This window comes from Setaria viridis, chromosome 3 (assembly GCF_005286985.2).
Source record: "Setaria viridis chromosome 3, Setaria_viridis_v4.0, whole genome shotgun sequence".
Taxonomy (NCBI): Eukaryota; Viridiplantae; Streptophyta; class Magnoliopsida; order Poales; family Poaceae; genus Setaria; species Setaria viridis.
This window is the reverse complement of record NC_048265.2, coordinates 2,763,948-2,789,605: the sequence shown is the minus strand read 5'-3', so window position 1 is coordinate 2,789,605 and position 25,658 is coordinate 2,763,948. Positions and strand designations below refer to the sequence as shown.

General features: G+C 48.0%; 2 protein-coding genes and 2 long non-coding RNA genes across 4 annotated transcripts; all 4 read left to right on the top strand.

The window, feature by feature from the left end:
• The first annotated feature begins 14,074 nt into the window (after positions 1-14,074).
• On the top strand, positions 14,075-15,742 carry LOC117847690 (putative WUSCHEL-related homeobox 2). The gene is made up of 2 exons (XM_034728942.2): positions 14,075-14,939; positions 15,038-15,742. Exons 1-2 carry the CDS (start codon positions 14,358-14,360, stop codon positions 15,281-15,283), a joined length of 828 nt encoding a protein of 275 aa, XP_034584833.1. The 5' UTR covers positions 14,075-14,357; the 3' UTR covers positions 15,284-15,742.
• Positions 15,743-17,464: 1,722 nt separating this feature from the next.
• On the top strand, positions 17,465-19,551 carry LOC117847011 (uncharacterized). The gene is made up of 3 exons (XR_004638517.2): positions 17,465-17,734; positions 18,327-18,459; positions 19,535-19,551. It is a non-coding gene; the product is annotated as an uncharacterized lncRNA (long non-coding RNA).
• A 1,434-nt stretch (positions 19,552-20,985) lies between these two features.
• Positions 20,986-22,776, top strand: LOC117848132 (UPF0014 membrane protein STAR2). Its single transcript, XM_034729460.1, has 3 exons — positions 20,986-21,270; positions 21,582-21,827; positions 22,191-22,776. The coding sequence occupies exons 1-3, from the start codon at positions 20,986-20,988 to the stop codon at positions 22,500-22,502; spliced, it is 843 nt and encodes a 280-aa protein (XP_034585351.1). The 3' UTR covers positions 22,503-22,776.
• Positions 22,777-23,187: 411 nt separating this feature from the next.
• Positions 23,188-24,786, top strand: LOC140222326 (uncharacterized). Its single transcript, XR_011897706.1, has 4 exons — positions 23,188-23,295; positions 23,377-23,542; positions 23,658-23,736; positions 23,809-24,786. It is a non-coding gene; the product is annotated as an uncharacterized lncRNA (long non-coding RNA).
• Positions 24,787-25,658: the final 872 nt, after the last annotated feature.

Sequence of the window (25,658 nt, the reverse complement as noted above, 5' to 3'; positions counted from 1 at the left end):
AGGCAGCTAGAATCCAGTCGTCCATATTTATTTGAATTTGATATTTTTTGAAAAAAGAATGGAGTATTTGCTCCAGCCCAATGCTGGTTATGTACTTTTCCAGTCTGCCGGACCAAAGGGCCATAAACCATAGTAATAACTCCAGCCCATAGTTACGTGGGCGGTAAGTAGGGACCTGGGCCCTTACATAATCCATGTAAGGCCCAATGCTGTCTTTGGAAGCAGCCTGCAAAGTGCAAAAGTAGGCCATTCACCGTCGTGGAAAAGCAGACTTCGGACTATCGTGTATATCAAGAGCTATGTATCTAGAAAAGTCAAAATAAATAGTAATTTGGTACGAAGGGAAACCTCTCAAATAAGAAAAATTAAAATATATAAACTAAGTGGCAGATCGATAGGAGACCACCTCGTGATAGGCAATAATCGACATTGTTTATGATACATTAATATTATATCTATGTATAGCTTTTGTATCGTATTTCTCCTTCCATACAAAAACAAGTGACCCTTTGAGGTTTTCTAAAAATAAATCATTTTTTTGTGTGTGTTGAATTTGGACATTTGAAAATTATTATGGAGATTGATATATATCAAAATGTAGTGTCATAATAGCATACTTTTTGCTACATGTTACAAATACATTATAAAAACCAAAAGGTGATAAAATACAAAGCTAGCATGCACTTCATATGAATGAAGCCAAAATGAACCTTTTTTTAGATCAAGCCAAAATGAACTCGGGCGTCACCTCATCATCATTGCTATTGTAGCTTGAGTCATCATCGGATTCCTCCTTTGGTAGCCGCACCTCCCCCCCCCCCCCCCCCCCCCCCCCCCCCCCCCTGGTGTTTCCATGCCAAGGTCATCCTCTCGAAGGAAGAATCATCGATCTAGTTGGAGTCAGATATACTCTAAATCATGCAATTTTTTTTTATAAATATGACTAGGGCTATGTGGGCTAGTTTGGATGGTTTAAACGCTCTGGTAAGTAGCCCTAGGCGTGGAAATCCGCCATCTCAACCACTAGTTGGAGCAAAATACAAGCCCGAACCCAACATTGATTTATGTCTGAGCTTACGCTGATTTTGATGGTCTGAAAAAATAAGGCTAGATCAAAATACTAAAATTAGTTAGTTTAACATTTGAAGGTTGGAAAGCACGGTCTGACCCCGAGCCTAGCCCAAGGATTTATCGGACAAACTAGCCACTGGATTCAAGGAACAAAATAAAACGAAAGCAATTTTTTTCGTCGGTCCGGCCTTGGCCTTTTATCGCGAGTTCTCTTATCGCCATCGCCCATCATCATCATCACCCTCGTTGACAATCATTGAAGAGTGATGGCAACACCTATTTAAGCCATGATAAGCACCTGAGAGGCACAGACACTAGTGGAAACAGTAATACGACAGGACCATCGTCTACATGATATATCAATCACAAGCTGGGAATATTTTGTTGCCATCTTGTGATATATCTCATTAATTGCCTCTATGGCATTGGTAGCAAATTAAATGTGGTGCCAAATCCCAAATGCATGCAGGAAAAAACATCAAAATGAAGTCGGGCGTCACCTCATCATAATCTTTATTGCACCTTGAGTCTGACAACCGCTCCTCCTCATATTCCGCCTCCTCTATCTCCAAGCCAAGCCTACCTCTCTCGAAAGAAGAATCATCCATCGATATGGAGAAAAATACAGGCCCGAACCTAGTGGACTAAGCTTGACCCAACTGAGGCCTTGTTTAGTTCACCTCCAAATTCCAAATTTGGCACTATGCAAAAAGAAGATTCTCCATCACATCAAATTTGCGGTACATGCATGGAGTACTGAATGTAGACGAAATCAAAAACTAATTGCACAGTTTTGTTGTACTTTGCGAGACGAATCTTTTGAGCCTAATTGGTCAATATTTGGACAATAATTTACAAATACAAATAAAACGCTACAGTGTTGCTACAGTAATTTGGGCATCCCAAAGTTGGGCAACTAAACAAGGCCTGATTTAAGTCTGAGCTTGCGTTGATTTTGATGGTTAGCTTGAGAAAATAAAGGCTAGATCTGAAATATTAAAATTCGCTAATTTCACACTTGAATGAAGGTTGGAGAGCCTGGCCTGAGCCCAGACTTATTGGACAGACCAGTGGTGGAGGCAAGGTTTAAGGTTAGGAGGGCTTGCTTCTTCCTCCTCCTCTATCTTCACCCCTTCTTCCTCTTTTTTTTTTCCTTCATTTTCCTCTCTTCTCCTCCTCTTCTTCCTTTGCTTTATGGAGGTCTTGTGCAGTAGAGCCCCCTAGCCCTCCCTTAAGATCCGCCCCTGGGATGGACCAAAAGAAAGTGGTTTTTTGTCCAGCCTGACCCTGCCCTTTTACCCCCGAGCTCGATGCCATCCTCCTCCTTGTTGACATACGTTGAAGAATGATGGCAACACCTATTCAAGCCATAACAAGCACTTGTGAGCCGCGCGAACTAAGCGCTCAGCTGGTAAGATTTATTGTGGTGGAATATGCCTACCAGGGTTTGAGCTCATAACTAGTGCTCGCACGTACAATCTCAAGATTCTGCCGATTCAGTCCCTTGGAGGTCCTCGTAAAGGTAGGATTGCGTGTCTATTCATAGGATTGAGTGTGCGTGAGTTTGTGAGCGTTCGTGTTTGTACTATTTCGGAGAGAAAAGTACTCGTGAGCCGCAAACACCAGTAAAAACAGTAGTACGAGAGAGGACCATCGTCTACATGATATATCAATCACAAGCTGGGTTTTATTTGTTGCTATCTTGTGATATCTCGTTGATTGCCTTTATTTATGGCGGTCGTAGCAAATTAAATGTGGTGCCAAATCCCAAATGCGCGCAGGAAAAACATCTAAGAATTTCGTACATATATGTGTTGTTATGGCAGCATCTATTCCACTGCTTGTACCCTGGTGCCCGCGCTTGTACAGCCCGTGTGCCCCACTGATTGGTAGGCGTTAACTTGATCGGATGGGCACTTAACTGAGCTAGCTATGATCCAAGCACAAGTCAATGCGTGACAGGATTGTTAATTCGCTTTTCCAGTGGAGCCAGAGGCGCGTCTCGTCGACGAGGAGCGAGAGGCCAGGGCTGCCACTGATCTCTGCCTGCGACCTTCATGGAAGGGATCAGTGTTGGGCCCACGTGCCTGCGGGTGTAAGAGGGAGATGACAACACTTGGAATGTTATGGGTAAAGACAAAACATTAAGATTGCGTCGCAGCAGCAGCCGGCCATGCAGGGGCAGGGTGGGGGTGGTCCTTCGATCTCTCTCTTCTCTCCCCCTCTTCTCTTCTGCGTCGCGTACACATACACAACACGGGCACATGCACGCAGATATACACATACATGTACAGAAGCGTGCAGTAGGTTCGGCATTGAACTAGCTGCTACTCGGCGTGCATGCCACAGCCAGGCTCTCTTCTGCCGGCCTGCCCTGCAGAGAGAGAGAGAGAGAGAGAGAGAGAGAGAGAGAGCTGTGTACATGCTGCTGTGGCCGGCCGGCCTCTGTGTGGCGTGAGGAAGAAGAGAAGAGAACCAGAGAGGGAGGGAGGAATGAGATGGATATGATTTAAGAGATGATGAGGGAGTGGTCACATCATCACACATCCAGTACATCAGAGGATAGATCGACCGATCGATCTCAGCTATAGCGGGTAGCCTGCTGCTGTGTAGGATCCGCGCCTACGTCCGCATGCGCATGCACGCAGCGGTGCTGCATGCGACGACGACCCCAGCACGCACGCACAGACACGCATGCGTGGCCATATAAGTCACCATGCGCACACCTACATATATGTCGTAGTAGCAAGTACACACGCGTCACATGCATTGTACGTGGAGTACGTAGTAGTAACCACTAACCAACCAGTTCTCTCCTCACCTAGCTGCTTGCTCAGTACGTACGTATATACGACTGCGTGTAGCCGTGTACGTACGGAGTGCTGTTGTGTACAGTGTACTTGTGTGTGTAGTGTGTACATACATGCAAAGTGGTGCGCAGTTTTTTTTTGTGAAGTAAAGTGGTGTGCAGCTTTTGGGGCTTCGGTTCCCTTCTACTCCGGCCTTGGCCTCTACCGCTACCGTCACCTTCCACTGACATCTCCGTCCCTCCCTCTTCGATCCCTCCAAGCGTTTTAACCGGTGTGTGCATCGTTGCTGCCTGCTCTGGGGCTCTCTCTTTTCCATGCATGAATCCGTGCGTGCATTGGCAATAACTCTTGTGTGTTGTCCAGTCACAACTTTAGGGCTTAAGATAATGTGGTAGTCACTACCGAGTAGTTCAAGTCGTCACGTACTACCATATTATCTTAAATAATTTGGATAGGCAATTAAGCTTGCATGGATGCCAACAGTTCATCTGGAGATGGAAGAAACTGACACCACCGTTAGAAGTAAAAAACTGAAAAGAAATTTAATTAGCAGTGTGTACGCACGCACGCACGACCGGCCTATCTGCTGGCTCTCTAGCTACGATCTATGTGCGCGGTAGATGGAATCTCATTCAAGTCAGTGGCCAGCAGCATGCGGCCGTCGTCCTATCCTGTTTTCTTTCAGAAACTTTGATGCAAGATCTCAGTCCCTCTCGCAGCAGGGAGTAGCTGCAGACCCCTTTCTGAGAAACAGGGCAGCAGCCGTGTCTCTCTGTATTTGTATATATACAAAACCAAAAGGCTACGTTTTGCATCTACATGGCGACGCGTACGTACATATCAACTGATCAGAAAGCTAGCTATGGGCATGCATGTACAGTTACTAGTAGTAATTGCACCATCACAAACTGGGCAATGGAGCGTAGGGCTGCAGCTCCTGGCAAGGCATGCAAATTAAAGCTATGTATATGTAGGAGTATGTATATATCTTTGTATACACATATTAAACTAATAAGCTAGTATAGCACGAATTGAGATGCACGAAAGCAAGCAGCATGTAGCGCAAGCACAAGGAGCACAACGAATTGAATGGGTGAGAGAGATGGATCGAGAGGGACAAGATGTTTATTTCACATGCAGATGACTTGAATATACATGCAAAGGCACAGCTAGCACAGGCGCACAGCTCTACTAGCACGCAGCATGCAGCAAGCTCGCAGTCGCAGGGCCGGGCCGGCCATAAAAGAGCGGAGTCTGTTTTGAATTGGAGATAGGTCAGTTGCGGGCAGTGAGTGAGTGAATACTCTACTCACTCAGTCAGCCACTCCAGCCACTGATCTGATCAGCAGTAGTAGTACTGCTGAATCCTTGAAGAAAGCAAGAGAGTTGTATATATGCATATGGCGAGGCAGAAATCAATGCCTGCCTAGTTATTAGGAGTGCAGGAGCACGCAGTATATCGCAGTGCGAGAAGAGGATTCATGAAGGAGAAGAAGCTGCTACTGATCGTCTGATCCGATCCACACTACCATGTTTTGTTCTTGTCAAGTTATTGCATGCACTATCTAGTGGCTACGTACCTAGCTTTTGCTAGTGGCACTACTGTGGTACATGTCTTTTGTAGGATAGGTTGTGTTGTGTGTGGAGTTACTGCACGCAGACCGGGATGCAGGCCAGCCAGCTTTCCTTTTCCTTTGGTCAGATGATAGACAGAGAAACCTAGAGAGAGAGAGAGAGAGATGCATGGATGATCAATGGATGGATGGATGGTGCATACTACATACATGTACTGTTCTTAACATTTCAAACCTTTTTAGCAGCAGTACCATGGTACTGTGCGCGAGTGTGTCCTTCGGTCCTTGGTGTTGCCATTGCTGTGGGCCGGAATTGATGCCGCAATGCAATAGCGACCCTGCTCGGCCGGAGCTGTACAGTGTGCACACGGTATACACACTAGTATAATATTCTTCGAGATGGAATCATCCGTCAGATCAGAGATCAGAGGGATGAAATGTTCCGGGCGAGAGGGAGACGGCGATGAGGGCCCGGCCCGGCCCGATTAATGGTGCGCGCAGGAGCGTTTTGATTCGGCTCTTAGTACAGCAGCACAGCATAATACCATGATAAGAGAGTACGCGCCTGCCCGGAGACTCATCACGTGAAGCCCTGCCTTGCGTGCTTAACTTCTCCACTAGCTGCTAGCCTGCTACTCGATCTTCCTCGCTCTGCTGCGGTACTTTCTGGAACCTCGTAATTGTCTCTGTTCCATCTTGATTTCTCCCAGCTTCAACTCCGTTAGACAAGTGTTGTACGGTGGTAACTCAAATCCTACTTAGATTAGGACTAGATAGGGGTATGCTAGTAGAACTTCTATTTCTACTAGGACTTGAGCGTCGAATTCTCCTAGGTGTATGACTCCTACTCACATGTATGGAGTCTTGGAGGGGAATATATATATATAAAAGCGGGTGGAACCTCTAGGAATAAATTAAACCAAAGGTAAATACTAAGGTCTCATCCAAGGCTTGTAAGAGGCAATTAGGAGCGCTCAAGAGAGATTCTATAGTACTATATTCTTGTATAGGGCAAGAATCAAAGGGTCCTAGAGGGTTGAGCAGGATTGTGAGGAGTGACAATCACCTCTACTCTTTTGGAGGTTGTGCTTAAAAAAATTTGCGATCGGCTTCGCCAAAACCCTATTCTCTTGTCGTGGTTGCTTGAACGCCGTCATCTACAGTTTTCTATGAGATTCATATACGTTGTTCTTGATACAGTACAAACTCGTGTCCTACCTGCAATATACTTTTCAGATTCAGGACAATATCCTTTCGAGATTCGGGAACTGCTGCGCATGACGAGAGGTATCAGATCTCCAGCGAGCGAGCTAGGTCGTCTCTTGCATCCCATGGATATGCAATCATGATGATTTTTTGTTAACGTTAAAGCAAAACATGCAGCTGATGGATGGACATTTTCAAGAGCAGGGAGATGGCCAGCCAGCCAGAGCTTGAAGAGGGAGGAACAAGACAATGGAAAGATGGAAAGGTTGAGTGGAGAAAAACAGCTTCTGACAGGCATTAACTTTGTCAACTTTGTCGAGCCAAGGAAGGCAGGAAAGAATGAATAGAATTATTGTCTCCGTGTAAAAAGGCCGAATTGAAACAGAGCAGCGCATGACGTTGCCTCTACTAGCTGAGCTGCGTGTGACACTGACGGCCTCTGCTCGCTTGCTACAGTAGACCGTAGCTGCAGCCAGCCTGCCGGTACTGCTGCCGCTGCTGTACATGGATCGTATTCCCGAGACCCAGACATCTAGAAACCAGAGAGGAGAGAGAGACTCGGCCACGGCCTAGAGAGAGAGAGAGTGAGAGGGATGCTTCTACCGCTGTGCTCGCACCAGCCAAACAATAAATACCTTTGCAGCAAGCAGCAGCAGCAGCAGCAGGCCATGCCAGCATCTAGCTTCGACTATACAAGTATATACTATCTCGGTCAACTGGGTCCGTGATCTGTCAAATCAGCCGATTATTTATATATATGTATATTTATATGTATATTTATATGTATATGTATATGTACAAAGCACCTGCAGGTACGCGCCGGACGCAGCGAAATTCGTGACCCGTGTAGTGCATGCATGCAGACGATGTATGAAACGAGGAGCGGAGCCAGCTGTAGCGACACATGCACGACGGCACCGTGCGGCCGCAGCTAGCAGCATGCGTGCGTGCATGCCCACACGGTATCCTCCAGCAGAGGGCACCACCCACAGGCGGAGGAATTCATTACTGCAGGCGCCGCCCGGCCTCAACTCCCGGCCCCTGTCGTCTACGGACGCAGGCACCACGTACCTTGTGCTCGTACGTATTGCATATTCGCATCACCTCCCATACGTCATTAGCTACGTACTGTTCCAGGTACACGTACACGATGCACGTACGTACGCATTGCTCTGGTCCTGCAACTAATGTGTCTGAACGTGATGACCCATGGATCTGGGATCGACATAAAAACTACATGGCGGCGGTACACGTGCATTTGTGATTCATCAGTATATGCTACACGCGACATGAATTGAATCACTGCTCTCCGAACGAATCGAATCTAGCTTCTTAATTCCCGACGACACAGTAATGCGATACACGTACCGTGATTTCGAAATGCCGTGCCTGCCTATAGCCAACGTGTGTACGTTATTCTATAATAGGTGATGCAGAAGTACTACCTGATGGCAACTATGCATGGGACTAAAATGCAAACAACTAAATCCAGCACCACTGCATCACCTCCGTACGTGTTCCCCCTCTCTGGTTCAAAATATTAGTTGATTTATATTTTTGAAGAATATATATGAACTGTACGTGGTAAAAAAAATTAGTGTTCAGAGAACAACGGGACAAGCCCTGAAGCTGATGTAAAAGTGCACGGTGATACCATGCGTAAAAGTTTCCAGCACCCGCAGCACGGCAATCTCAAGTTATTAGCTAGGCAGCATGCAGGCAGGCCAGAAGGATTGGAGCAAGCAATGATGCACCAATGAGTAGCTGTCCATTTAGCTAGCTGCTAGCAAGGAATGTAGCGAAAAGGAGTAGCATATGCCAGCAAAAAAAACGAATTTATGAATTTTGCAAATAAATCTGCATGCATATGCCAATATGCCATGCAGTACGTTGCCTGCAGGCAGAGCAGTGAGAAGGATGGATACATATATACGCATCGTCATCGATCAGCAAGAGAGGACAAGGCATTCAGCCGGGGGTCACTCGCAGCATCCACGTCGTACGTCCTTGTCAAGAGCTCTAGCTCCGATCCCTCCCTCTCTCTCTCTCTCACCCGCAGCTGCGGCCAGTTTGTGTAGTTTATGACGCCGCCTGCTGCCCGGGCCTGACTGACTTTACAAGACTAGTCATCGGCCGCGGCCGGCCGGCCGGCCGGCGACGTCGATCGCTTGCCTCTGCTCCTGTCCCTCTGCATATGGCTTCTCCGTTCAGTTCAGGGTTCAGGGCCAGGCGAGACAGCACATCGCATTCCGATCGATGGATGGACGTATGCGAGCAGCACTGCAGCAGCATATGCCTTGCCTTGAGCTACATGTACGCGCGCACCTAAGATATATACATACACACATATGTATGTATGTGTATGTCTACACACATGGAGAGTATACTTTATGGCCGACCATGTAATAGCTTATTCTGTGGCCAGTCCATCCAACGCACTAGAATAATTACAATAACTTGAATGGTTTCAGCATTCTTTGATGTCGTAATTTACTATAAATCGATTGTACCATAATTTGGATTAGACGTTACCACAATTATTTAGTGTCAAGATGCTTTTTTTTTGGTAAATTATGGTACAATCGATTTATAGTAAATTATGATGTACAAGAATGGACATATCAGTTCTAGTAATTTGACTACATTATTGTCTGAAACCATTCAACTTATTGTAACCATCCTAGTGCGTTGGATGAGCTGGCCATATAATAGTATACTCTATGATCGGTCATAGAATAGCTTATTTTATGGCCAGCCCATCCAACGCATTAAAATGGTTACAATAACTTGAATGGTTTCGGACAACAATGTGGTCGACTTAGTAGAATTGATATGTCCATTCTTTGATGTCGTAATTTACTATAAATCAATTGTACCATAATTTACTAAAAAAAAGCATCATTAAATATAATTGTAGGTAACTCCTAGTCCAAATTATGGTACAATCGATTTATAGTAAATTAACAAGAATGGACATATCAGTTCTATTAAGTCGACTACATTATTATCTGAAACCATTCAATAAATTGTAACTATTCTAGTGCGTTGGATGGGCTGACCACAGAATAAGCTATTCTATAGCGGAAATAGAGTATACTATATATATATATATATATATATATATATATTAACGTACTACGTGACCTAGTAAACTTTGCAGTGGCGTACCGCAGGCCTATATGCCATATATGTAGTATTTACCTCGAGCTCGTGCAGCCATGCTCGCTCGCTCGCGCTCTGGGTTTCTGAGTAATTGGATTCCGTGTCTAACATTTCTTGCAGGCCGGACGGCTGGCCGGACCGGACGGCCGTCCATTCCTCCTATTTACTCCTCGGCATCGTTGCTCCTATACGCTTCTAGCTCATTAGCTTCTTCTGTCAGTTTTCTTGTCTGTTTCATCCTGTCAAATCGAGTTTGAATTCAGATCTCGTACGCTTCAAAACTGGACGTTTAACTACCTCTGACTTATTAGTTTGAATCGAGGTTTTAAGGTCCCGTTTGCTTCCGTCTCGCCGTTTAGCCTCCACTTATATAATTGGTTTTGTAAATAGTCTACGTTTAATACTCCTAATTAGTATCTAAACATTCGATGTGACACGTGATAAAAATAAGTCAGTGGAAGCAAACGCCTCCTAAATCTCCTGCCACCATGGTTTGCTATAACTGGTTGAGCCATGGTACCACTACGTATATTCATGTACAACTTAACCGCTATAGTCCGCTATAGCCCTATTTAGTTTCGCTATTAGCTGTTTTAGAGTGCCTCCGCTAAACCCTTTAACCCGCTATTTAAAACATTGGTTTGAATTAACTTCTTATCATAGAGATAGAGACCCCTACTTATTTTTTCTTGGAATTGACTATGTTATTTCGAATAAAAGAGTTGCATATATTTTATAAAATTATTTTTCATTATGATGTGCTAGCATCAACCTTGACTTGCAAAGCTATTTAGATCTAAACTATAATGATGCGATCAAAGCAAAAATTGTTTGACTTAGGATGAATCTAAAAAAACTTTGTATTTCTGATCAGAGAAAATAACTCCCATCTATATGTGATCGATAGGAGTATAGTACACCGATGATGGAGCGAGGGTATAACGCTAGCCCGTTTGGTAGACAATGCCGCCAAGCTAAGCCATCTACGGATCTACCCACCGAGCTCGAATCTAGGTGTCACCTCCTTCATCTAAAATTCCATAACATAGCTCCTGCCATCATGCATATTCCACTTTTTTTTTAAAAAAAAAAGGAGCTATAAATTAAGCTTGATCCAGGTATAAATACAGCATATTTTGTTCATGCTTGATCTATTCCGGCAAGCAGTACCATTCTACTTGCTACGATTGGTGCATTCTTACACACATTTACTCATGGGATGCATTAACTTTGCGTCCTGGGCTGCAATCGACTGCCGTGTTGCAAGTACACACAGGCCGGATCGGCGACTGCGGCCTAGCTCATCGATCATTAAGCTAGCTTCACATAGCTTGCTTAGCTTATTAATTCTTCCAAAGTTTAAGTACGCAATGAATGAATGGCTAAACACGCGGACAGCGTTCAATTGCGGTGGTCCGTCATGTATCGATCGCATTATATTCTGAATTTCCGATGAGTACTCTCGGCCGGATCCGATCCTAATATAAACCGCGTCCATCCTTGATTGTTTGCCACATTTCCCGGCGGTGTGCTGCTACGGCGTGCTACACGCCTACACTGTGGTTGTGGTACGGTCACGTACTGTACGTGTTGCACATATATGTAGGGAGTGAATGCAAATGAAGAGCTAGCTTCTGGGGATAAGCCAAACTAAATCTTCTGAGACACTGTAGCACCAAATGGTATGTACATGCACGTATCAAATTCAAACCATGGTGGGGCCCAACAGAATATATGTTTTCTCTTTGCAGATATATATATAATAAGCTAGCAAAATTAAAGTATATGTCGGCACGCACACAGAAATAATCGAACAATTAATAATTATGTAGTGGACAAAGGGCGGTGGTCTTAAAAGGCACAAGTGTATAACCTAGCTTGTATTCTACTTCATCAGCTTACAAATGAGTTTATCCTATATGCCGCAAGGGCTAGCTCTTGTTCAAGAGGTAGTATATAGTAGAATACAAGTCAATTATCGTTTGCACAATAATATGCAAGCATAAATAACAATAAGAGACAATCTTATCGTTTCAAAGAAAGAGAAAGACAATCTTATAGTCATGCTTTAGAGAAGTTGACTTTAGGGCCAGTGTGGTAGAGTACACTCCTCCATGAAGTGATTATCTAGGAGAAGTGTTTTGTGACTAGAATGATTCTCCAATATGAATTGAATCAATACGTAGAAGCTAGTTTTTTTTTCCAGCTCTCATGCCCTTATTTCATTTAAATAAACACTTCACAGAAAACATTCTCTGCAAAATATCATAGACGAACTAGGTGCTCTATGATCTTTGTCGTACAAGCTTTTTAGACCTGGTTTGGTTTCCCTGCTTAATTAGGCTTAATAGATTCGTCTTGTCGTTTAGCCTCCACTTATGCAATGGGTTTTGTAAATAGTCTACGTTTAATACTCCTAATTAGTATCTAAACATTCAATGTGACACGTGCTAAAAATAAGCAAAAGTAACCAAACGCCCCCTTAGTGTACATGCACACTCTTAGAATCAGTCTAGGAGTATATCTATGGCCACTGTAGACTCTCTAACTTTTTAATTATTAAAAGATGACAATTTGGGCAATTGCAGTTGTTGTATACAGTACACTACTACCATCAACTCTTTCTTTATTTGTAGGAGTACTACATCTAGGACGGGATTAATATAAAGCAAACATAGTAAATGATGTACATCCCGACCATATCTAAAAACGTACTAAGGACTTCGTAGAAGTATAGGAGGGAGTAGCCGATACTCTAGGTATAGGTAGGCATGCAGGAAATACAAAAAGGATAGAAGTAATTACTCACTGAATTCTGTTGATCCTCTACAGATCCCTACAACGGTAGGCATGGATCCGGTGCAGACGTAGAGGCGCCCTAGAGTCCTACGGCGCCATTTAGTCAGCCTTGCAACTGTGCAAGGACGCAGAGAGGAAGAGCGAGTGGAGCACGCATCACGAGGCAACGCAAAGTGTACGCGGATGCAGGGCCGGGGCCATCATCACCTCATAATTCCCAGTTTCCCACTGCTGCTGCGCACAAGCTCTCTCCGTCTCTCCACTGGTTTCTGTCCGAAATCCTAGACGGATCTCCAAAATCCGACGTGTAATTCTATCCTTAAATGCACGCATGCACGCCGCTAGCTGTGTGTTCTCTCTCCTGCTTTGCATTTCATCTCTCTCGTCGCTCTGATCGGCGCTCTGAGAGATCAGACGCAGAGGGGCAGAAGACACGACGTGCTAAATAAATCGCCATTAGAAACCATTCATGGCACTCGCAGGCAGTGCATTGTATTTCAGACATTTTCTAAAGAGGAATGTACAGTACTAGGACGTCCATAGCTTACCAAAGACAAAAATTGGGAGTAGCTAGTCCCTGATCTTGCACCATTAGGCATTATCACTATGTTGGAGGTTAACCTTGTGACTGAAATACTGAATGTTCTAATATCTCTTGATGAACAACATAACATGGAATCAACCCAACTAAACGCGTGCTGTTTAACCTAGCTATAGCCTGTAGCAGAGCATAGTATGGCTGGTACTGACGCTTGGCGCTTGTAGATGAGGTAGCACGAGTGACCAAATAACTCTGCACACACAACCACACAAGGACGTACCACACGCTCGCGTTCAAGCAGGAAATCAATAGCGACACGACGTACGTGTACGTGTAGCCTAGCCATAAATCCAGCAAGGAACGGATGATCATCCAGCAGCTGCGTCTCCTCGCGCTTGTCACGCATTCAGACTTTCAGAGGTATCTAATAACACAGTTTAAACGCAGACTCCATCGTCACAACGGGATGCATATTTGATCGCCGGCCGGTACAGGATATCCTGGATGTGGTGTTAATCTACCAGGAACTCATGGATTAGGAAAATCCATCACACAACAGTACACATTATTCACTCTTGATTACTACACAGTAGCTACGTACCTAGCTGGCTGCTGCTCTGTGTTCTGTGTCTGTGGGCAGAGACAGAGGAAGAAGACCGTGTAGCTACCTATGAACAGTGCCACACAGCACACAGGCCGCTTTGCTTTGCATATGCCATTGCCACATCTCTGTGCTCTCTTTCTCTCTCCAAATAAACAGCCACTGCAGTACTGTTCTCTCTCTCTCTCTCTCTCTCTCCTCTCTCTAATGTCTGAACTCGGTTGTGGTGGTGGTGGTGGGCATGTGTGTGTGTATGCGTATGTATAGTGTCGGCATCCATTATATATACTGCAGACAGGAAGGAAGCAATGGCCCTCCATTATATGCTTCTCGTTCGTTTCATCCTCTTCCTCAGTCCTCAATCTGCAGCAGCTACCAACAAACTCTCTCCATCCGCCGATCTGCTTCTTCTCCCTCCCTCCTAGTACCCCTTTTGTCTCTCCACGCCCAGCCAGCCAACCACGAGCTTAGCAGCAACAAGCCAAACTGATCCGACTGCTCACAAATAGTCAAAGCATCATCAGCCACAGCAAGATTCCTAGTAGTAGCGAGAGCCAAGTATAGTAGCCGGCTAGAGGTAGACGACGACCGACATGCCGTCGCAGCAGGGCCAGACGCAGGCGCAAGCGCAGGCGGCGCAGCAGCCGGTGGTGGCGGGGTCGACGCGGTGGTGCCCGACGCCGGAGCAGCTGATGATCCTGGAGGAGATGTACCGGGGCGGCCTGCGCACGCCGAGCGCGTCGCAGATCCAGCAGATCACGGCGCACCTCGCCTGCTACGGCCGCATCGAGGGCAAGAACGTCTTCTACTGGTTCCAGAACCACAAGGCCCGGGACCGCCAGAAGCTCCGCCGGAGGCTCTGCATGAGCCACCACCTCCTCTCCTGCGCCCAGTACTACGCCGCGGCGCACCACGGCCACCACGGCTTCCTCGCCGCCGCGCCGCCGGCGCTTCCGGCGGCGCCGTATGGCGGTTGCGGCGTCTTTGACCAGACCGCCGCCGGCCAGCTGCTCTCCCCGACGTCGCCCACCCCGGCCGCCGCCGCTGCTGCCGCGGCGGCGGCTGCGGCCTACGGTTACTACTACCCCGCCACGGCGGCCTTCGCTCCTGCACCGCCGAGCAGGTGCGTCGGCGCCGCCACCCCTCCGTCGCCCACCCAACTGTTCCACTATCAGGTACTACCACACCACGTTACTGATCACTGATAGCTAACAAAAAAGTTTCGATCTTTATCTAACCCGTCCATGCAACGACGATGTCTCTGACAACACAGGCTGGAGGAGGAGGCGGGATTGCGCCGGTGGAGGCGCTCGGCCGGCCGGAGTACTCCCTAGGGAAGCTGGACAACTTCGGCGTGGCGCTTGACGACGTGGTAGTGAGCTCCGCCGCCGCCGCCGCCGCCGACATGGCGCCGCCGGGGTTCGAGGTGGCGCCGCCGCCGGCGGCCTTCTGCCGGCCGCTCAAGACGCTAGACCTCTTTCCCGGCGGGCTCAAGGAAGAGCAGCACGACGTGGCTTGATTGACCAAACAAACACTAGCGCTCTCGTCTCGATCAAGCTATAGCGATCTTATTAGTCAATTAATCTGTCATGTCATGCAGTAGTACACTGACATGACTTGATCTTCTTCATTAGCTCGCCCCTAGCTCCTTAGCTAATGTCGTCGTCGTCGTCGTCTTCTTGTTCGTTCTAGAGAGTGTACTTAGGTTTTTAGAGATCAGTGCACGTCTACTGGAGAGTAGTAGTAGCAGCTAGAGTAGAAGAGGCCGGGATGATGTGCATTGATTGCTTAGTGAGTTATGGTCCTCATGGAATGTGACCGTACGTACGTGCGTAGCTAGGCATGCAGTATGGGATGTTGCAGCTTCTTCTGATGCTTTTAGCTGGGTAGCTAGGCTTTGCAGAGCTCATTAACTGGTGGAGAGGGAGATCAAACTAAGTGTATGATGAAATGGAATGTTCCTTGCATGGTCCCCCAACTCCCAACCTCCAACTGATCTTTCATTATCCTCTCTCTCTCTCTCTCTCTCTCTCTCTCTCTCTCTCTCTCTCTCTCTCCCCCCCCCCCTCTCCACCCCCCTTTGTGTGTGTGTTGACTTTTGTTTTAAATTCTCATAAAAAATTCAACCTTGCATGAACTCTGCCGTTTCAAATATTTTCTAGGTAATTTTTGCATGTAGCTAAAATTGTTCTCTTCAGAAGCTAATTAACTTATTTTGGACTAAAATAAAAGCAGCACCAAAACGTAAGATTCATTGTTATATATATGCACTGCTCTTGAGAATATAACTACAAAAGACAGATTATTCAGCCCCAAATTAAATGATCTACTCAGTTTTCAGATGCACAACGCAAAATATGCAATCTTGTCCTGGTGGTGATTTGCAAGTGACTCACGGTTATATAGTTCCTAGTAGGAGTAAAACTTTTCATGTTTAAATTATAGTGCCATTATATTTGTAAAAATAGCCACGGTAAAAATGCAACGATAAAAGAGTATACGGACAATGCAACTATACAAACTAAAGCATACGGGAAAAAAAAACTGTTGCGCTATGACATCTCCAACAGTAATCGGTACACATTATTAGACAATGTCTCCGGTAGCCTCGATCGCAAGTCAAATTGACTTTTTTTTTCTGATGTTCTAGCTATTCTTCTCTCGATTTGAATCTGAGACACGCGCAAGCAAGTAGTGCTAGCACGCACTGATTTGATTAAGAAACGAGCAAGGTTGCAAGGCCAGACTTGCTTGTACATTCGTGCAGGAGCTAGGTTGTTGGTTGCTCCAGCCTCCAGAGCCGGATCGGAACTCCGGGTGGTGGGAGAAGCTTGATGGGTGCTGCGGCGGCGGCGGCGGCGGCGGCGGCGTTTGGCAGATAGTCACCGGAGTGCATGACGATGACGATTGGTTCATTCATGATTCCGATCATATAACATTTCCATGCATACACGCGTCGCCAAAGGTTCCCAATTTGGTGATCCGATCAGATATCGATGTTAATCCTTCCTTATAATAAAAAAAATGTTAATCCATGTTTCCTTCCTACAGTTAACAAGTAATTTCCATCTTAGCATTAGTATATTCCTTAATCAAGCTAGCAAAGTTGGCATATATCCGGGCCGAGTACGTGTATACCCCCGACGACATTTTGCAAAGTACGTGCGTGCATGTTCGTACGTACAGATCTTCGAAAAGGAATTGTTCTGACGTACAGATGTACGGCTGCTAGCTAGGATGCCTCCAATTAATCCAGGGCCACGCATTTCTAATAGCAAGGACCGATTAGACGACAACAATACGGCATGTTTAATTTGGCTGGTCGTTTGTGGCTTATTAGCCGCTTAATCATCATTATCCCTCGCACGGTTAGTACGTTAACAAATTGTATTCTTAAGTTTACAAAATACTGCATGGAGAATGGAGGTTTTATTAGTAAAAAAATAAATGTGAAAATTTTGAATCTTGATAATAAATTTTCCATATTTTTAAACATTTATTACGGAAAAAATATTTTTTCATGCGTGCGTACTTGGGGAAATAAAGACGCATGGATCATCACGGGTTTTCTTCTTCTTGAAGGAAAGTAATAGAGGAGAAAATACAATTTTTTTTGAGAGCGTAGGAAAATATACAGTGGGAAACAACCGGGAGCAGCAATAACCACGACACGAGTCGAATCGGCCCACCGAACAAAAGTCGTGGCCCATATAGGGAGCCGATCCAAACCAAGCCCATATTAAGCCCAATGTGTAGCCGCTGAAACAAACAAAAGGCCCATGGTGTTGTAGGAAGTCGGCTTGGACTTGGACACGGCTGGTAATGAGGCCGATCGATCGCCGGGCTCCAAGCAATCCGCAGCCGTTCCTCGTCCTCGATCGCGCCCGTCGCCGGATCCCTCGGCACCTCGGCTCCCAACCCCGCTTCCGCCGCACGCACGCCAGAGCGATCGGGTTCTTCTTCCCCCAAGGTAAAAAAGCCTCACCTCTTTCCTCCCCTTGCTGCGGCTGCTCTCCTTAGTCCGGGGGCCGTTCGTAGATGCTGATTGATCCGAGGCGGAAGTCGATTTTTGGTGCGCTGATCTCGAGCTTCAGCTGCTGATTGCTAGGTCAATCAGTTGGTTTCTGCATGATTTGTTCGATTCGCCGGGCAATTAGTTCAAATCTAGTGAAAAATCTGTTATTCCCTAGCCGATTGCTGTCTCGCAGCTTAGCCAGTTGGCCCTAGTACCTGCGGCAATTGTGTTGTTCGGTGATGCAATGTAGATTAATCTCACTTTTTTAGGAGTAAATAACCATTATCCTGCTTTGTTTGCTGTGGTGTTTCACTGTTAACTTAGTTTGCTCACCGTGATTTAGCTGATCCGGAGCAATTAGTGCAAATCTAGTTAAAATTTCTACAGGCTGTTGCCTATGAGCTCCCAAACAGATCCTTCCTAGCTGACTGTAGTCATGGTAGCTTTTCCCTAATACTTTTGTCAATTGTGCTGTTCGGTGCTGCAATGTAGAGTACTTCTTTTTTGCTTGTTTGTGCGAGGAGTAACACGTATTGCAATATTGCAGAATAATCCTGATCATGGGCTGTCGCTCCTTTGGTGTTGAAGTTCTGTCAGCTTGTGTAGATCTGGTTTGAGAATGTGAAATCGATTTCGGAGATGCGGGGTACTTCAGTTTCAGCTTCAGCCAAGTTAAACTAGTATGCCTGCATTTTTCTGGTAGTTTGATTTGATTCACAATAAGGAATAGATTTATAGACCTTGGAGTGGGGGTAAACAGAGGAACTTTGGATATTGGATTAACATTGGAAATTCGAGGCACTAGCAGTAGTTTGATAGGCATTCAGTGCTCAGGTTAATGAACTATTTGATTAGGAGGTTCTGTCTTCTGTGAAACTGGTTTAGTTTACTGCATCTTACTTTTTGATTGGCTTACTGAAAAGCTATATGCCTATGTATATACCATTGAAGAAGGGGAATCTATCCAGTTTCTCATGGAGTCTTTAACATTTGGAGGCATGGAGGGGCATTAATTTAGTTTGGTTGCCTCCTGCCACTCCGTTTTGTAGTCTTTGTCCCTGGTCTGATCTAAGGCGAATCTTGAGTTGTTAAAAGGCCTTAACATGGTGCATGAGGAATTCGGGCAGGCCTTTTGATTATTTCTCATTATATGGTTGAAACACGTAGTTGCTAGTATGTGCGCATGTATGGCCATACTGTTTTTTGTTTGATTCGTCTGTGCTTTCAGAACAATATTTTTGCTGCTAAAATTGTCTGTTTATAACTCTAGCCTTTACAGTTATGATGAGAAGTTATAGTTGATTCTGAAACTTAATATGGTATAATCAGAGCAATCAATTTCTAGCAATTTAATTCATGTTTGATTTGTTTCGCTGTTCTTCAGATAATATGTTGTTGTGCGCATAAAGGTGGATAACTTGCTGTTGTTGATGGAAAACGTTAATAATAGGATCAAAATAAGAAAATTTTGTTTGTTACCAAATTTTACTGGTTCCTTGTCATGCTATTTACTCTGAAATAATACAATAAAGTCAGAACTTCAGCAGCACATGTGCATTTTTTAGTTTGCTAATTGATACACAGCTCCTAATCCTAACTACTCAGCCCTCAAAGAAAAACTATTCTCAGAGCTTGTTTAGGTATTTGGGGAATCCTCCTTAATATGCTGCATCGATTTGTCAAGTTAGATTGAGCTCAGTATCTCATAGTTGCTCATTTTATTTACAACCTTTTCTTTGTTTTTCCTCCCTGCAGGTCAGTTCTGATGGGGTTCCTGCAAAGCACTTTCTCCTTGCTGATCGGCACCGGCTGCGGCATCTACATCGCTCAGAACTACAACGTCCCAAACATAAAGCTTTTTATGAAGGGCCTGATGGGCGAGGCGAAAAAACTTGAAGAATCTTACAAGAAGCCCGGGGACGGCAAGAACAAGGATAGCAAATAGCTTTGATACATCTGCGCTCCACCATGGTTAAGAAACCGCTCGGTTTAGCAGGCTAACTGTTCTAAGAGTTCTTGTTTGAGGGATCTCATTGGTCTACATTTTGTTTACTTGCTTTAGAAAAAGATAATCGCAGTATACTGCATATTCGTCTCAAGTATGGTACTTGAAAACTCTTGTCCCGGATGGATTCTGTCTAGATGGCAGTAGAATTTTTGAGGTGATGCAGCTGGGCATCAAGAGCTGAGAGGTCTCTGGCCTGTTTTCTGGATTATGAAAAGTGTCATGATTCATGCTGGCTTAACTTGACTGCGCCATGATTAGTTTGTTCCAAGTGTCCCATCTGACATGATGGCTGATATCTTTGTTTGGCTGGCGTCTTGTTATTTTATAATAGGAATCCATGAGCCTGGATTTGCGGTGGCATGTGCAGGAGCCAGGAGGCCACTGAAAATGCTTGACAGCAGATGGAGCCTCAACCAGAAGAAGGGTGGGTTCTGTTCTTGACGATTTGCTGTGTTCTGTAGATCAAGGTTTGATGATGCTGAGGATGTCCCAACTCCCAAGGTTGATTGATTTGTTTACAAAGCGTTTGTGAACAGGAGTCTGATGCTTAGGGAAGTGGGCATCCCACATATCAGCGTATCTTTTGGCCTGCTTGCTCTGAGTGCCTTTTTATCGTGACCTCCACTGAAGACTGAACGGATCGATCAGCTTTCTGCACGGAAAAGCCACCGGCGGCCGGCCTCACGCACACGCACGGCACCGAGGCAGGCCTGCGTGGGCGATGCGCCTAGCCGCCTACCGGTTAGGACACGTGGGTGGCACGTGTCCGCCGTCGCCTGCCTCCGGCCGGCGACGCCGAGTTGACCGCGCTTGGACCCGGACGTACCTTACCTGCTGGCACATGCGCCACTGGTGCGGTAGCACGCCGCCATGTGGGGCCGCGGCGGACATCACCGGTCGTATGTGTCTCTCGGGATCCCCAGCCTTCCCCACGTCGCACCGGGAAGGCAAAGCCGCAGGAAGACTTTGCCCAGGGGAGCGCGTGCTCCGCTACGGTACAAAGCCGTACGGTCCCGCACCTCACCAGCCTCCACCTCCACCGCGCCGCCGCCTGCCTCACTTCCCCCCTTCCCCCACCGCCGCCACCACCTCCCTCCTCCTCAAGACCCCACCGCTGAGGCCCTGCTTTCTTGGCCGACTGACAACTGCGTTTTGCACCCCGCGTCGGCAGAGGAGGCTCCGTTCCACCCGGCCAGTGATGGAGCGCGCGGCGGCGTTCCTGGAGCTGGTGGCGAAGCAGGTGGACCCGGGCGCGCCGGGGTTCTGGCGGGACTTCCTGGTGGGCATGCTCAAGCCGGTGGCGGCCACGGCCGTGGTGGCCATGGCCGTCGCGCTCAGCTTCTCGCAGCGCCTGGGGCTCGAGGGCGAGATGCTCTACGCCATCGCGCGCGCCTTCCTCCAGCTCTCCATCATCGGCTTCGTCCTCCAGTTCATCTTCACCCAGAAGAACGCGCTCTGGATCCTCCTCGCCTACCTCTTCATGGTAATCACACAGATCCATTGCTGACAGACATCGCTGCTACTGAATTCATCGTCCCCCAAGTACAAGACAAATGATCGATTTCGTCCAGTTTGATCCCAGTCAAAGCAAATTACCCCATCATCTCAATAATTCAGGTCATCAGCACTAACAAGCTCTCAACAATGGGTCACTCTCACAGTCCCACTCACCATAATTTCTGCATTTGGTTTCAATTCAGATTCGTTAGTCACTGTGATTGGCACATGGAACCGCTCAAATGTCCATAGCCCCGCGTTCAACGTGGCTGACAGCACCTCGAACACGTCGTGCAGGTGACGGTTGCGGGCTACACGGCGGGCCAACGCGCGAAGCAGGTCCCCCGCGGGAAGTACATCGCCTGCGTCTCCATCCTGGTCGGCACCGCCATCACCATGTTCCTGCTCGTCGTGCTCAACGTCTTCCCCTTCACGCCCCGCTACATCATACCCGTCGCCGGCATGATGGTCGGCAACGCCATGACCGTCACCGGCGTCACCATGAAGAAGCTCAGGGAGGACGTCAAGATCCAGAGGAACCTGGTCAGCTCCGAGCTTATTTGGATCCCCCTCCCCACTTGTTTACTGCTTAATTCTTATTTTTTTTAGCCCATTTGCTTGTCTAATTCTTCTTCGTCCTGAGACACCCAAGAATTGCACTACTGCAAGGACAAGAAAGTCAGAAGCTGTTACATCAGGAACAGCTCTGACTGGCTCATAATGCACTTAATAATTAGTCAATTAGGCTGATCAGTTGCACGACACGACAGAGCTGACTTCAATTGGGTGACGACTGATGAACACCACCATCAGCCTGCTGATGTTGAGAATCTATAATGTTCTGTTTGCAACTAGAGCATGGAGAAGATTCATTGGCATCTTATTTTTTTTCCCTCCTCTCTGCAGGTGGAGACTGCACTTGCTCTGGGTGCGACGCCGCGTCAGGCGACACTGCAGCAGGTGAAGAGGTCGCTGGTGATCGCGCTGTCCCCGGTGATCGACAACGCCAAGACGGTGGGGCTGATCGCGCTGCCGGGCGCCATGACGGGGCTCATCATGGGCGGCGCGTCGCCGCTGGAGGCCATCCAGCTGCAGATCGTGGTGATGAACATGCTCATGGGTGCCTCCACTGTCAGCAGCATCCTCTCCACCTACCTCTGCTGGCCGGCCTTCTTCACCAAGGCCTTCCAGCTCGAAGACAAGGTCTTTGCCGACTAGAACAGAGTACTAGGGAATGAGGTCTCTTTCTTTCTGAGAAAGGAGAAGAAAAGGAACGGTTTAAGGCCACTCAAATGCCTGCATTTTCGTGTGAAAGAAAAACTGCAACTTTCATTGTCAGTTTTGCTGGTGAATTACTGAGCTGTAACTGCAGTTTAGAGATTGTCAGCGCCTGTGCGTGGCTGTGTTTGTAGAATTTGTAAATCACTGCTTCTGCTTCCTTTTCCTAACAAGAAGTCCAAGAGGAAATGTCACGCTGTTAAATTTTGTGGAACCCTCGAGATGACGATGGAGCTGCTTTTTTAAAGAAAACGAGAAGCCAGAAGAACTAGTTTATTATTCTGGACACACCATGTAGATACGGAGAAAATGAAGATGTTTTGATCACTTAAGATTTTATGATGAACAAACCGCGATGCTTCTGAACCTAAAATACTTGAGATTTGGTGATGAAGGTGTGACAGTGTCGCCGCTCAAACTGACGACGGTTCAAAAGTTATTAAGTAGGGTGAAAAATCATTTTACTACCCTTAAAAATACACTTTATCCTCTTAACCTCCTAAATATTATTCCTTTAGATTTAAATTTCATAATCAAATTGTCATTGGGCCGATTCACTCCATCGGCCCACCCGACTGCGCGAGCATAGTCGCCCAGGCCTTCCGGCCCAGGATGAAGGCCCGCCTTTCTCGCTCCTCACCACCCTCGGCCTTTCTTTCCTAGCGGCGGCGACAGGGCGAGCCGTCACCTTGGCCAGGTCTTCGCCGGCGACGAGCCGACGAGCATCCGACAGGTCTGCCCGCCTATTACGTTTCCTTCCCTTCCCTTCCTGCTGTGCGAAATCGAACACTCAAAACCCTATCCCCTGGTTCAGTTAATCAGTTCGTTGTAGGGGTCGAGATCAACCTAGCCAAGGGGACCCAAAAAATATTTGGGCATTCTTGAACTGAAGCTCGCCCCGTGTGTAGAGAGAGCTTGAAGATGATGAACCAGCACAGGGAGGAGGATGCCTTGAGAGGGCGCGCGGTAAACAACAGAAGGTGCGGAGCCTCCTTCTACCTTCCTTTGCTTTCCTTGTTAACTCGACAGCGTTGCGTCAGTGTGCTAGATATATTTGCTTTTAAAATTCTCACCTTTCGAGCTATGTTCCTGAAGGCGATATGGGACAAGACTCTGGAGATGGGATTCTTGCTGCAGAAAGCATTCTCCACTTCTAACAAGCAAGTTGCCCCAGGTCTCACTCCCTGATTGCTGCAGCAAGCATCTCCTTGTTTTCCCCCCATAACCGCTCCCCTTTCTGATGCAGGATTTTCACTAGGTTGAATCCTAAGCTCAAATTTATTCTGATTGTGATCTCTTGAAGGAGCTCATCAAGGCAAGGTTTTGCAATCACGATAAGGAGGTAGAGCAAGCCTATAGGGACTTGTTCGATTCGTCAAAGCAGACTCTGGGTAGCATGATGAAACTGCAGGAGGTTCTGTTAGTTGCATACCTTATATTTCCTTCAATGCTATGGTTTTTGATCAATATGGTTGAAGGATTTCTTACTGTATTTCTCTGAGACTACCTATAGGCTTTGCTGGAGACTAATCAGGATGCCAATGGTATTCCTACTCTCCAAACAGTCTTGTTGTACTGTAAAAACTGTGGCATGCCATTTATATATGTTCATAATACTTGACTTGATAGCGAAACATTAAGAACCCCCGCGTGGGCGACACGGGCGGGCGAACACCGCCCCACCTCCCACTCCCTCCCTTCTCCCTTCCCTTCGCCAGGCTGCCGCTCGAGTCGGCCGCCGAAAGGCTGAGAGGCCCGCAATGACGGCGGCGGTGGGGTGACCTTTTTCCCCTCCTTCGTGGCTAGGCGAGCGTGGCCGCCTCGATCGTCGGAGGAGCAGCCCGTGGCGGCGCCGGCGAGGATGGCCAGATCCGGCACCGGCGGGTGCGGATCCGGTGTGCCTGAGGCCGGATCCGCCGCCGCCGAGGGGCGATGGTCGGCGACAGGCCCCCGAGGCGATTGGTCCCTGAGGCGCGGGGGGCGACGGTCGGCGACGGGCCTCTTAGGCGAGTGCTGCCACGGTCAAGGTGGCAGCTCGGGGAGGCGGAGGTTGGACCCGAGCGTAGAGGTGAGGAGGCGATGGCCGGCCCAGCAGCGCGCTGCGTGAGGGGAGGAGATGCGGCAACCACGGCGGCTCGCCCAGGCGGATCTAGGAGGCCGCGGAGGCAGTGGCCAAGTGCGGCTGCGGGAGGAGGGGGCCGATGACGCGGCGGCAGCCCCGTGCAGGAACAACGGCAGCTGATTGAGGAAGCGGAGGCCGCGCGTGCGCGACGGCGCGCAGCCTATCGAAGGAGCGGACCGGCCAGCGGTAGTGGACGGAGGGCGGCCGGTCCGGCGTGTGGCTGCACGGCGGCAGCGCGGTCTCGGCCAAATGTGGGGCGAGCGATAGGCTGGCGGGGAGCGTGGAGCGAGCGTGGCGCAAGGACCGTGGCCGAGACCTAGGTTTGGCGCACGCAGCTGCTCGGGGCTAGCGGCAACAGCGGCCGCGGATTCCTCTTCTCCCGCCTGCGTGACACGGCAGCTACTGTGTCTTCAATGGTGGCGGTGTGGTGTCGCAGCCGAGGTGGCCTGTGCAAGGCGTGCCAGTGACACCATGGAGGCGCGGCAAGGACGCCTGGTCAGGGGCGCACTGGTGGCACCGAGGTGGTGCTGCGGGCGTCGTCGGGCCACCTCTCCTCAGCTGGGGAGTTGCGGAGGCGGCGCGGGAGAGGGAGGCGGCTAGGCGCTGGTGGGGGCTCACGCGGCGAGGCATGTGCGTAAGGTGGCAACGCTTCAAGGAGACGCCCGACGACGCGTGATGGTGAGGTGGTGTGACGGTGGCCGCGTGCGAGGAGTGGGGGTACGGCGGTGTGGTGCGTGGAGGCGCGGCGGCGACGCCGCCCCGGATGGGCTACCGTGATTGTGGTTCGGGAGTGCCGAGCCGTGAGCGTGCAGCGAGTGGTTGGGATGCTTCAGGTGAAAGCTTGCGCTGGTGTTCTTGTTGGTGGAGATGACGGCGGCACCCTAGGGCATCGTTCTCCCCGTTGGGGCTGTCATGTCTGAGCTACAACCATGCTACACGGGATCCTCTGGGTGAAAATTCTGTCTAGATCCTGG

Bases quoted from the DNA above. Each gene is read 5' to 3' on its own strand.
- LOC117847690 (XM_034728942.2), top strand. From the start codon at position 14,358: ATGCCGTCGCAGCAGGGCCAGACGCAGGCGCAAGCGCAGGCGGCGCAG. The intron at 14,940-15,037 runs GTACTACCACAC...CTGACAACACAG, and splicing joins CCCAACTGTTCCACTATCAG to GCTGGAGGAGGAGGCGGGAT.
- LOC117848132 (XM_034729460.1), top strand. From the start codon at position 20,986: ATGGAGCGCGCGGCGGCGTTCCTGGAGCTGGTGGCGAAGCAGGTGGAC. The intron at 21,271-21,581 runs GTAATCACACAG...CACGTCGTGCAG, and splicing joins TCCTCGCCTACCTCTTCATG to GTGACGGTTGCGGGCTACAC. The intron at 21,828-22,190 runs GTCAGCTCCGAG...TCCTCTCTGCAG, and splicing joins TCAAGATCCAGAGGAACCTG to GTGGAGACTGCACTTGCTCT.